Source organism: Octopus sinensis, linkage group LG8, assembly GCF_006345805.1.
Source record: "Octopus sinensis linkage group LG8, ASM634580v1, whole genome shotgun sequence".
Classification (NCBI taxonomy): Eukaryota; Metazoa; Mollusca; class Cephalopoda; order Octopoda; family Octopodidae; genus Octopus; species Octopus sinensis.
In genome coordinates this window covers 77,714,266-77,727,548 of record NC_043004.1, presented here as the reverse complement: position 1 = coordinate 77,727,548, position 13,283 = coordinate 77,714,266, and the positions used below count along the sequence as shown (strand labels likewise).

At 34.9% G+C, this 13,283-nt stretch overlaps 1 protein-coding gene across 8 annotated transcripts in view; it reads left to right on the top strand.

Moving 5' to 3' along the window:
• Positions 1–13,283, top strand: part of LOC115215023 (protein AF-10) — a 67,522-nt gene that overhangs the window by 25,877 nt on the left and 28,362 nt on the right. For 4 of the 8 annotated variants that reach the window (XM_029784145.2, XM_036505494.1, XM_029784144.2 and 1 more), the window contains exons 4-7: positions 3,871–3,992; positions 6,450–6,553; positions 6,739–6,832; positions 10,110–10,250. In XM_029784145.2, coding sequence (XP_029640005.1) covers positions 3,871–3,992; positions 6,450–6,553; positions 6,739–6,832; positions 10,110–10,250 — 461 coding nt within the window. The remainder of the gene's footprint in view (positions 1–3,870; positions 3,993–6,449; positions 6,554–6,738; positions 6,833–10,109; positions 10,251–13,283) is intronic. The other 4 variants (XM_029784150.2, XM_029784149.2, XM_029784146.2 and 1 more) reach the window with 3 other exon arrangements.

The following is a 13,283-nucleotide window of genomic DNA, read 5'->3' as shown; positions in this document are numbered from 1 at the left end:
ATCATCATTTAATGTCCATTTAAATACAATAATACTTTCCTTCAGCTTTATTAAATATTCTGTGATGTTAGATTCATCTCTGGTTTGTAAGAGAACATTTAAACCATTATTATGAAGTCATAATAAATATAATTAGTTTATACATTTGCAAACTGCATGATATTTGCTGTTTGGTGTGAGAAAGAGAGAGAAAATGCAAGAGAGTTGAATTTTAAGACATATTAACACAGGAAAATAGTTTGGACTTGGCTGAAATTGACAATGTTTCATGATAGATTGCTAGCACAAAAGTTGAACAGTAAGCAGTGAAATGCAACAGTATATGTATGTATGTACGTATGCTCCATACTGACACAGTTTGGATAGTTTGACAGGAACTGATGATTCTAAAGATTACATTGTGCTCTGATGTCTGTTCTGGCCCTTCTTAATGCCAACCAATTTACAGCTTCTGGGTCCTTTATTTCATGGCACCAGCACTAGTGAGGTTGCCATGTAGTCTGCAAGACTAAGATTCCCTTTGGGTGGGGCTACAATAAAGATGGAGATGGCTTTATGCTATTGAATTAGGGTTCAACGTGTGAAAGGAGCCAGAACAGAACTGGTTTCTTGTAGTTCTACCACAAGAAACCAAGAGAGAGGGTTGGTGTGGTTAGGTTGGAGCTAGAAAGATTTTATAAATAGTGGTGGTGAAGTGTCAGGGTGGACTTTCAAGATATAAGGTGAGCAGAAGTGAGTGGGGACAGAAGAACAGGAAGTGTGGGTGGGTAGGGATTACATGAATGAGAGATAGAGAAAGGGTGAGAGGGTGAATATAGCAGATAACAAATGTTGAGGGATAAGTAGTGAATGTAGGGAAGAGTAGGTGACAACTGTAGAAATAAGATATGGTTGAGTGGTGGCCACTGATATATTTGAGTTAGTGGATAGGTAGAGGAGATATCTACTTTAGAGTGTGTAATTCATAATTCAAACGTAATTGCAGAGTTCTTGATGCATAAAGTCTCTTATAGCTGTGCATATAGTGCGTAGGTCATTGAGCAAAGATTTCCATATAACCCAACTATTCTGTCATATGCTTTTACATGTACAAAAAAAAAATATAGGCAGTTTTCTATTGATGCTGCATATATTGCCAGTCAGTTGGGAGTTCTGATTTAAAAACCCTGGTTTGTTTGTCTGTTCTGAGTATAGATCATAGAAACTCATTGCAATATCTATGTTTGCAGGGCTAAGCCGTAAACACAAAAGTGGTGCAATCTATCTAATGGTGCAGTATATAATGTTGTAATATATATTTATTGTATCTGAAAAATATACCCACATTGGATTGTATTGATCTAATATCCTCAAAATATAGCAAAAGCTTGCTTGTAATAATTAATAATAATATTGAGAAAATAAAGTTGGTATTGTTGCAGTGAAACACTCTTTTATGATTTTCATTTTGATAAAAATTTATACAATGTCAACAATTTGTTTCTCATGAAAATGGAATGATTTTAAATGTTTTTTTTTTATTATCTGAAAATTGAAACTGCTGTTTCATTTTAAGATTCCCATTACTTTAAATTTAAAAACAAAAAATGAAGACTTTGAATGTTTGCTTTATAAGAGACCATTTAAGTAAAATAATGCATAATACAAAAAAAGTTAGATGTATTTTTTAAAAATCCATCCTTAAACTATAAATGCTTTGTCCTCCTGTGACATTATAGTGTGTGCTTCACTGAAAAAAACTGAATAGTAAAATTGAGTAAAAACGTATTTAAGCACTCACCTATCAAAATCAAATTGATTAAAAAAAAACATGATTGTGTGATTTCCACTGTATTGACTTTACAAATGTTACACTTTTAAGGCCTAAAACTGTAAAGTGCAAAGGTCACTTTGGAATTAACATTTTCTCCCATTTAAGAAGTATGAATTTTTCCAAAGTATTTTATACAGTAATTATAATAAATCTGACTAAACATTCCTTTTTCTATACATTGAAATACTATAGAAAGTCAGTATGTATTGTAGTCTAGAACAGTGTTCTCTCTAAGCTGTGTGCTTATGTGAATGCTCACATTTTATAGCTGGGAAAGGAGGAAAATATACACAAGGTAAGGTGAAATTGAACGTTTTTAAATTAAAAGATTTGAGTGGTTTTTACGCACATAGATGTGCAGAAATTAGCATTGTGTACAAATTTTGGCACAAACCTACAGCAGTAAATTAGGGGAAACATTGCTCTAAAACTAAACTGTTTCATTTCCCAATATTTTATTGTCCATTATTATTGGTGTGTTGTATACACGAGTGCATATTACAAATAAATATGGTATTCTCTTAAGTTTTCAATCAGTTCTTATGTTACTGGCTATATTACTACTATTATTGTATTAACCAAAGTTAGGTTAATACATTGTTTGGCATCTTCTTCTCGCTCTTACTTTCACATGCCTTTCAGACATCAGATGATGGAGTGTTTCTGCACAGTAGAAGTGACGGGAAACTATTCAATCTCTCACGCCTGCGTGCCAAGACCAAAATCAGAAACGTCCTGATCAAAAAGATGTTATTTGCTGATGATGCCGCTCTGGTAACACACACAGAAGAAGCCCTCCAAAGGCTCATTAACTGTTTTGAGCAAGCATGTAACGACTTTGGCTTAGCTATCAGCCTTAAGAAGACCAACATCATGGGCCAGGCTACATCGGACATCCCAAACATACATATTGGAGACCACAGATTACAAGAGGTGGAGAAGTTTACCTATCTGGGCTCTACCATCACCTACAACCTATCCCTTGACACTGAGCTCAATATACGCATTGGCAAGGCAGCTGCTGCGATGGCCCAACTCTCCAAACGGGCTTGGGACAACAATAAGCTGACCAAGACCACGAAAATGAAGATCTACCAGGCATGTGCACTCAGCACTCTACTGTATGGAAGCGAGACCTGGACGCTATACACACGCCAAGAGCGTCGCCTAAACATCTTTCACCTGCGCTGCCTCCGAAAAATCCTCCGCATCAAATGGCAGAATCATATCCCCAACAAAGATGTCCTCAGGCAAGCAGGAATACCAAGCATGTTTGCACTCCTCACACAAAGACGTATGAGATGGCTTGGGCATGTTAGCCGTATGAAAGATGGCAGAATCCCCAAGGACATACTCTACGGAGAGCTTGCTAGGGGTACTAGGTCTGTGGGTAGACCGATCTTACGTTACAAGGATGTTTGCAAAAGGGATATGAAGGCCTGCAACATCAATATTAGCAATTGGGAAGCAATTGCCAGCAACCGTGGAGATTGGCGATGTACCGTAAAAGAGGGAATACAAAAGAGTGACAGAGAGAGAGAGGAGAAATGGAAAGAAAGGAAGAGACGTAAACAAGAGACTGGCACTACAACCAGCCAGGAACAGTCTTCGCTACATTTGCGGTACCTGCCAGAGGGAGTGTTTGTCCAGGATAGGACTACACAGCCACAGCAGGAAATGTATCAGGACATGAAATATAAAAGCCGGACTAGACTACTTCATGTGCAACTCCATTGTCTCCCGAGACAGAAAGGATGCCAATACAATTGTATTAACCAATGATTATGATGTTACTGGAAGAAGTTTGGATGCAATTGTAATTTTTATTGATAAATATTTTCATAATTATTTATCGATAAAAATTACAATTGCAACTTATTAGAATGCTCATTATTGAAAGCTTATTCCTGTTATCAGAGGAGTTTTCAATAAAGATAAATCTTCTACTGACTTTGAGTGTGTGTTTCTGTATAAATATCTATGTGTCTGTCTGTATCAGCTCATATTCCAATTTTACTTGAATTTGGTGCAATAATTCTTACTTTTCTATTTTCTAGGGTGGTGTCATGTTGTTTGTGCACTATTTATTCCTGAAGCATGGTTTGCTAATGTACAAACTATGGAACCAATTGTATTAAAGAATGTACCCCAAGAAAGGTTCAATAAGGTTAGAGACAAAGTAATAACTGTGTTTTTTATTCTCTTTACAACTCAATATTTTGTAATTTTTCCAATTTATTCTCATTTGAATTTTGTTTTAAATGCTTTTGTTTAAATTTTGGACATCATAAAATGTTTTTGTAAATTGTTTTAGCTAATTGGTTAAAACAAGGTATGTTGGTATTGAGCTTTTTTGCTTTAATTCCACATCAACATTGACAATGTGATAATTTATCTTTACCTTCAATTCATGAAAGAATCATCCTCATGTGATTATTGAAGATGGGATTGTGTGACAACAAACACAATTTTAATGAAGTAGTGTAGAGATATAGGTGCGAGTATGGTTGAGAATTTTGCTTTGCAGTTAAATGTTTCTGGGTTCAAGGCACATTAGGCAAGTTTCTTCTAATATAGCTTTGGATTGACTAATACTTTGAGAATGGAGTTTGGTGGATGGAAACTGTTTAGAAGGCTGTCATATGTTTGTGTATGATGTATGTATCATCATTATCGTTTAATGTCTGCTTTCCATGCTAGCATGGGTTGGACGGTTCGATTGGGGTCTGTGAAGCCAGGAGGTTGCACCAGGCCCGGTCTGATCTGGCAGTGTTTCTACAGCTGGATGCCCTTCCTAATACCAACCACTCCATGAGTGTAGTGGGTGTTTTTTACGCCCACGATCAGTTGGTGCTTTTTACGTGCCACCAGAATGTAGGCCAGTTTGTATGCTAGCATTTATGTGCTTGACAACATTGATAGATAAAGATAACCAATATTGTTTTAGAATGGCAACTTAGTCAATCAATAAAATGGTTCCAGACAGAAATATATACTGGGATTGCTGTGATTAATTAAAATAAAAGGTGGTGCCTTATCATGGCTACATACAGTCCAGTGACTAAAATCAAAGAAATAATAGAATAATATATAAAACTCAGGTGAAGTTAAGGTCCACTGATTTCATTACATTTGAATAAATAAATACTTGCAAAAAAAAATTTTTTTCTCGTTTCGTTTTCTTAGTGAACTCCTTTACCATAAGTTTATTTTGTAAGTTGGTGGTAGAGGGTATTTGGAGAAGAAGTTCATCAAATAGGACATGAGAGAAATTAATTAGTTTGATGAAGCCTTATCATTTAACATCTACTTTCCATGTTGGCATGGGTTGAGTGAGTTGTTATGATCTGAATCAGTTCTTAATTGGTGTCATTGCCCTCATAGATGATTCAGGAGTACACATCTCATAGTATATTTCAATTTCTACAGTTCAATGTTCTTCCTACATTAACTATTTTACAATGGACAGGGGTACATTTTATCATGGCAGCTGTATTATAGAGCTTGTGGTGTCCTTAACAAAACAAGAATAAAGGCTTCTCTAAACCCTACAGCCACTGGGCTTGTTCCACAACTACTTTACAGAATGTATTTGGTGCATCTCATGGCACCAACATTAGTGAAGTTGCCTTTTATTTTCACAATACAAAATGGTCCTCACTACTTTGTCTTGTCTGTATTTTTCAAGGTGAGTAGGAAAGTAATTGCAGAATATGAAAGGGGAAACAGCATGGCTGGAGTGACAATATGGTAAAGGAGAGAGAGATGAGAGACAGTATTGACTGTGAATAAAGAGAGGGAAAGATGTGAATAGTTGTGGGTTGAAATTGAGGGAATATGATGGTTAATAATGAGCTGGGGAGGGGGGAGTGCTTGGGAATGGCAGCTAAAAGTGTAGGAGGATAATATTCATTAGTGGAAGAGATTGTGAGTGATAGGTAGTTAAGATAGCTATGGAAGGGAATGTCAAATGATGTCAATGATGTGTGCATGCACACACACACACACATGTCTATGTGAATGTTTACATTTGTACTTCTTCAAAAAAAAATCACTGAGCTACATATGGTGATCCTACTCTCATTTCCTTGTCAACAAATCATCTGTTAATTATGAGTCTTGGAAGCTGTGTTGAATTTCTTGAAAATCAGGTTGGGGTTAGCAACAAGAAGTACATCAGGCTGTAAAACTAGACCTCAGTAATATATGTAACCCATGCTAGCATAAAGAAAAATGGACATAAAAATGAATGAGGTTCATGATTACTAGCAATTGTTCATATTTTCGTACCTGTTCATGTTAGCTTGAGAAAACAGGGAAAGAAAAAAGTAAAAGGGTCATGTCTATACAATGGTGTACACTGTAATATTTGACTACATTCTGCTTGTTTTGTCTGTTTTTAATTATTTTCAATTTTTTACTCTAAAATCATATTTGATCAAATTTAATTTTTCTTTTAAGTAATAAAAATTTCTGTAACCTTTTCTACTAAATATATTTACTGAAAATTTAATAAAGGTTATAAAATTATGTGTTGTTGTTTTCAAATGAGTGAGTATAATTGGATAATTAAGTATGTAATATAATTTAAAAGTAAAATATTGATTTTCTGAATATTTATATATTTGTCATTCAGGTGTGTTATATTTGTGAAGAACAAAGTCGTGAAAGTAAAGCTGCTACAGGGGCTTGTATGCAATGCAACAAAAATGGATGTAAACAAAATTTCCATGTCACCTGGTAAGGTTGTGAAAGTCCATACTGTTTCTCTTTTAACTTGAAACGGTTCCATTACAGCCTAAATTGCAATACATACAATTGAAATAGTCTTGAATTAAAATAAGAATTTTGTAACTTGATTAGTTTTCACTAACCAAAATTTTGTTTTTGTTTGATTTCTATCTGAATAATTACATTTCTTTCAGTGCTCAAGCACAAGGTCTTTTATGTGAAGAAGCTGGAAATTATGGTGACAATGTTAAATATTGTGGATACTGTATGTATCATTATAAAAAATTGGTGAGTCATCTTATTTTTTATGAACATATCCAATATTTCTTTGAAGATTTTGTTCTATTTTTGAATGTTCAATTACATGCTTCCTCAAATAGAAGGTTGGTTTTATCATATTTGATTTGAATAAAAATGAAGGTGGTAGCAAAGTTATTCTTAAACATTGTTTAACCCTTTTGTTACCATATTTCTGTTGAACTACATTGCATTTGTTTCAATTAATTTTGAAAATAAAGAATTTGGTAAAATGTCTTGGCCATTACTAAGCTGGTAATTGGAAGATAAATTAACAAGGAATTTTAATGCGAAATTTTAATTTAGATCACTTTATATAAAAAGTTCATATAGAAGCAAGAGCAGCCTTGGGCTGGTAGGTATCAAAGGGGTTAATAATCATATTAAGATGTTTGAAACAATCTTGATACATACAAAAATACCTTGCAAATGAACGGAGTAAATAGCTTTATATGCATGTGATGGACTCTGTTGTTGTATTCAATGCAAAGGGACCGAAGAATTTTCCTTTTCTTTTCCTTTCTCAGGATGATCTTGTAAAATGTAGAGTAATCAAATCTCTTGGGCAGCCCACTGAGTTACTTGTTTAAAGTGGTAACAGCTTGTATGGGACCATTCACACTTTTGGTACTGCTGACACCGACAGTTGGTGCAAGTATGCCATGAGACTGATGAACAGCAGACCTCACTCGGATAGTTGTTGACTCTTGTGAGTTCCTCTGCCCTTTGATGGGTCATGTTTTTTACCCCACAGGGTGTCCCGTAACTATCCTCTTTAGCAAGTTTGCTTGGTGAGGTTGCCAGTTTAGTCAACAAGCCAACCATGTGACAGGCTGTATGAGGTTCTATGCATGTATATGTACATATTTGGTTTGAAATATTAATTATATACAATTATACTTGAAATTAGTGTACTTTAGTATTTTCTAAAAATTCTTTTATAATTTATTTTAAAAAGTTATAAAGATCTTTTGTTAGTTTTTAGCATTAATATTGCTTTTTCCAAAATCTTGTATTACCCTCTGCTCAGTACTGTTATAAAATTAGTTTCATTGTCATAAGAAGTTTAATTCCTGTTTTTTCATATTGGCATTGTATTGGACAGGTCTGCATTTTGCCTTATGTGAGGTTCTACATTCTGAGAACAAACTTCATTATTTCCTTAGTGTTCCTTTTTTTATAGTTATTTTCTGCTGTTACTGTATAGTATTTTTTCTCTCAGCACTCCTCATTCATTCACATCCATACCAGTGCAGCCAGTGCTTACTTGCATATGTAGGTCACTTGCTTTTCTTGCAAATTTTTTATTGTATGTTCAAAAATCAAATTTCTCTTCTGTCTTTGAACATCTGCAGCTACTAACTTCTTTTTATATCTAGTGCATTTAACCCTTTAGTGTTCAGATTACTCTGTTAAATGTAATACTTTTTCACTCAAATTGTTTTGAATTAACCCTTTTGTTACTAACCCGGCTGAAACTGGCTCTGTAGTACAAATGTCTTGTTTTCATAAGTTTTGATTTAAAATCTTCCATCAAACCTTAGTCACAATTTATGTTCACAACACTAGCTTAAAATAATTGAAAGAAACACAGAACATCTCAAAATAAATACAGTGACGAAAGGGTTGATTATGCATTATCTTATAGCTTTGAGGTTTCAATGATGTGATTGTCTATTTTTAGAATGTCAATGTAGGTTAGGTGTGAGAGGCTAGATATGGCCAGTTTGAATATAAAACATGTAGAATATCTGGGCCAGATATGGCCAGTTTAAACACTAAAGGGTTAAAGTTTTGGTTACCTGTGTGTGTGTGCCAAAAATGTAACTACATTTTTGTGTGCTTAGTTTTTGACTGTTACACAGTTTTGATTTCCTTTGTACATCTTTCTTTGATATTGAACAAAAATTTGATGCTTTCTTCATAATTAGCATGGAGGTCTTTAATATGCCTGTAGTTCTCTTTCTTTTTCAGTGAATAGAAACCAGCTAATATAATGCACATATTTTGTATAAACATGGCTGAGTTAAATAATTTCAAACCAAGTTCTGATTTTATTTCCTATATTAGTTACGAGGAAAGTGCATTTCACGGAGAAGTATAGAATAGACTTTAATTTCAATCACATTTCAGACATGGCCTACATTGTTATTGTAAAGAATTTATGAAATGAATCTGATTTTGGAGTAGAAAATACATGTTATACATTTTTAGCTCTCCATATACAAACAAAGCTGAAGTCAGACAATAGCAGAAAAATGGCTAATCCACAATGATGGGAAACTCTATATGCCCAATGTGTCAGTTTTCCCTCATTTTTATCCTGTGATATATTTAATGCTATATTTGGTTATTTGCAGCTAGAGAAAGAAAGTATCATTAATTAGTGTCTGTCATCATCATCATCATCATGTGTGTGTATGCACATAAAAAATAAAATCATCATTTAATATTTATTTTCTGTGCTAGCCTAAGTTAGATGAATTAATAGGGTTCTATGAGCCAGAGGCCTGCTCTGTGCTCTGGTGCCAGACTAATTCATATTGCATTGTCTAACACTTCACTCTATAGTGGTTAGATATCAGGCAATCTGTGAAGTTGGCCAGACATGCATTAAGTGGATTTCAGATATAAACATTTAGGGGATTAAGAGATTCCACACGAAACCCCAACAAACTCTAAATATTGAATTATCTTTTTCTAAAATATTTGAAGTTTCTAATTTTTATATTTATACCACTCCTGCCATAGATAGGATATTAACAGTTTGTTAGGTGAATTTAATGTTTCGTTCAAATCAGTTTTATAAATTTATGAAACTAATACTGGAGAATATGTCAGAAATATGATGAAAGAGAAAGTTTATTCAGTATTTTTGCTATATGCAATGCTCTGCTTTTTAGTTTCGGTAGAAGAATTTACCCTTCATCTTTATCACTAGTTAATCTCTGAGGATCTCAAGTTAATCTCTAATTGTACAAGATTACCTTTTTTTTTTAATAATTAGATTTAGAATTAACAAAAATGAAGTAGCAAACAAGTTGAAGCAGTTACTTGAATGTAAAATTAAAGTAAATAGAGAATCAATGACTGACAACCAATTTCCTGCAAATTGCAGCAATTTTTAACTAACAAACACCATCCATGTGTCCGTTATCCTCTTTCTGTATACATCATCATCATATTTGATTAATTTACAGCTATTATCTTTGGTTATGCATTTTTTTAACATGGTACATTTGTATAGATTGATGCTATATTTTTTTAGACTACTTTATCATCTTTTCAGAAGAAAGATGCCAACATCAAAACCATTCCAGCATTTAAACCAATTTCTTGTGAGACTAGCACACCAGAAACTACACCAGAAAAGAATTTTCCTTCTCGGTTGGAACGAGAAAAGGCTAAGGTACATAACTTGCCATTGTTACTATTGAAAATTATTATTATTATTATTGTGCCTTCTTTTAATATTATACTATCTTCTAGAATAGCACCACTGTAATATATAAAATTAGGTCTGTGTTATGATTGCATTTAATAAAATTAACTATAGGTAGGATATTTAATTTCATATATAACAAGGAAATTATAAACCTATAGATTAATAATTATAGAAATAAATAATAAACCAGAAATGTAATTGAAAACCTCAAAAAATAAATAAGAATACTCTTCTAAATTAGCAGAATAATAAGCTGGACTATAATACTAAGGAGTTCATAGGAACCCTTAAACTTGACGTATTAAGCCCAAACCCAGCAATAAATACCTAACTGACTGAGGTAATCTTCAGGTCATGAGGAAATATAACCGTTTATAGTAATACCAACACCTAAAAGATTCCTATTCAGTCAGTCTCATAGTTTTCTTCAGATGATCTTCGAACAGCAGCAAACAATGACCCTGAAGAAGCTGCACCAACAATTAACATCAAGATGCACACGTAAACGTGCAGCAGATGCAGCCAAAATGTGTAGGTCCAAGGGAAGAATACTGCAAATAACTGTATAATGAAATATGGATGCACACTGACATTACACATCCATTGAAGCATACTGGCTTCATTCCTTGCGAGCTTACACATGTCCTCAGCAGTCACAGCCCATGTTTCAGTGTCATGTAGCATGGCTGTTTGTACATGTGTCATACATGTCTATATATATATATATATATATATACATACATACACACATACACACATATATATAGGGTGGTGCAAAAGTAGGTATACACTCATGAAAAAAGAAAACTCCTACAATACTTATTTTTATCAAAAAAATTAAAAGTTACAATAAAAAGATTATTATTGACATTGCAGAGGAGGATGTATTGTCGGCCATTGACAAGATGAACCCAAACTTTGCAACAGGCCCCGATGGGCTCCCAGCAATTCTGTTAAAAACATGCAAGAAAGCTAAGAAAGCTCTTGCAAAACCGCTGCAAATGCTTTTCTTGAGTTCCCTTGAATGTGGTACATTTCCTTGAACATTAAAAGAAAGAATAATCTGCTACGTCCACAAAAGTGGAAGCAGAGCAGATGCTATAAACTACACGCCTCTCTCTCTGACCTCAGATGTTTGCAAGATCATGGAACGCATTGTCAGAAAAAGACTGACTACGTTCCTAAAAGAAAATGGCTTGCTAACAGACATGCAACGTCTTCCGTCTTGGAAGGAGGTGTCTAACACAGCTACTACGGCACTTCAACTGCATACTAAAACAACAGCTCAACCACTTAAATGTGGATGTCATATATCTCAACTTTGCCATGGCTTTTGACAAAGTTGAGCATGGGATATTTCAAATTGCATGACCATGGAATCACTGGTAGACTGGGAGAGTGGCGCATGATTTCCTGTAAGGCAGATGTCAGGCTATCACAGCAAATGGTGCTCTCTTTGAAGTGTCACAATCCTCAGCAGAGTCCCCCAGGGAACAGTGCTGGGACCACTACTGTTTGTGGTAGCTCTCTTGGACATGCCGTCAGCCTTAGAGTCAGTCACACTCACCAGCTACACCGACGGTCAAGGATCCTACCAACATCCTAAGACTGCAGAATGACCTGAACACTATATATACGTAAGCAGATGAGAATAATATGCAGTTAAATGCTTCGAAATTTCAAGCACTCTGCTATCAGCCCACAAACAAACTACAACTGGAATACATGGGACCAGCGGGCAATGTAATCCCAGAGTTAGTCAGTGTGCAATCTGGGAATCCACTTGAATATTGATGCAACTTTCCATGTGCACATTGCTCAGATGACAACACTATGCAGGTAGGTGGCAGGTTAGATCTTTAGATCCTTCAGGACTAGGAACAGAGACACAATGCTTCTGCTTTGGAGAACCTTTGTCCTCAGTTGTCTGGACTACTGCTCCCAACTATCGTCACCACAGAGCGTAAAACTAATTGTGGAACTAGAGGCAATCCAATGCCACTACGCAAAGAAGACGGGCTCCGTAAAACACGTGGGCTACTGGGAGAGGTTAAAGGAACTGGCACTTTACTTCCTGGAGAGGAGATGTGAGAGATGTGTAGTGCTATACATATGGAAAATAATGGAGGGTCTAGCTCCAAATTTCGGAATCGAAATCTACAACAATCCCAGCATTGCACAGTACCAAAGGTCCCATCTTCTCCACTGAGGATACGAACCTAATATTGTAAGGGCTTGGGATTCAAGGGACCACAGCTTTTTAATGCCTTATCACAGAACATCAGGGATCTACAAGGTGTAGACATGGAAGTCTTTAAAAAATGTCTGGGCAGTTTTTTTTATCTGTAATACAGGATGAACCCAAATCATGGCAGGAGATACAAAGAAGAGCAGCAATGTCCAACTCGCTACTTCACCAGAAGCAATACTGGAAAAACCCCAGATGCAGTAAAGGCGGTAGATCAGCATGGCCTCACCCTCTGGCTGCAACTGGTAAAAGATAAAAGATAATTGTGATAAATGTATTATTATGATAAATGACACTGAAGATATTAAAAATTAGGCTAACTAATTTAATGTGCCAATAATTTTAATGAATTAAGTATTATAACATTGATGTGATACTTACTTTTGCACCCCCGCTGTATATAAGTATGTGTGTGTGTGTGTTTATGTATACATACATACATAGATGCATGTGTGTATGAGTGAACATTGATGTAACTATTATTGTGCATGGAATAAAAAATAAATCCCTCACTGACAAAAAGCAAAGACATTCTGCCATAAAATTTGGTCTCATATAAGTGAGGGCTTTTATGAGCATTTGGCTTATATTGTTTGAACTCATTCTTGCATGGGACAATGGTGTTAAATGGATATATTATGATATAAGAAGTGAAGGTTCAATATCTTAATTTCTGTTGTATCTGCTTTCAAAAATAAGCATTTTCTAGATAAATAAGCAATGCTAATTAAGTTTTTCTTTCTGTTTTC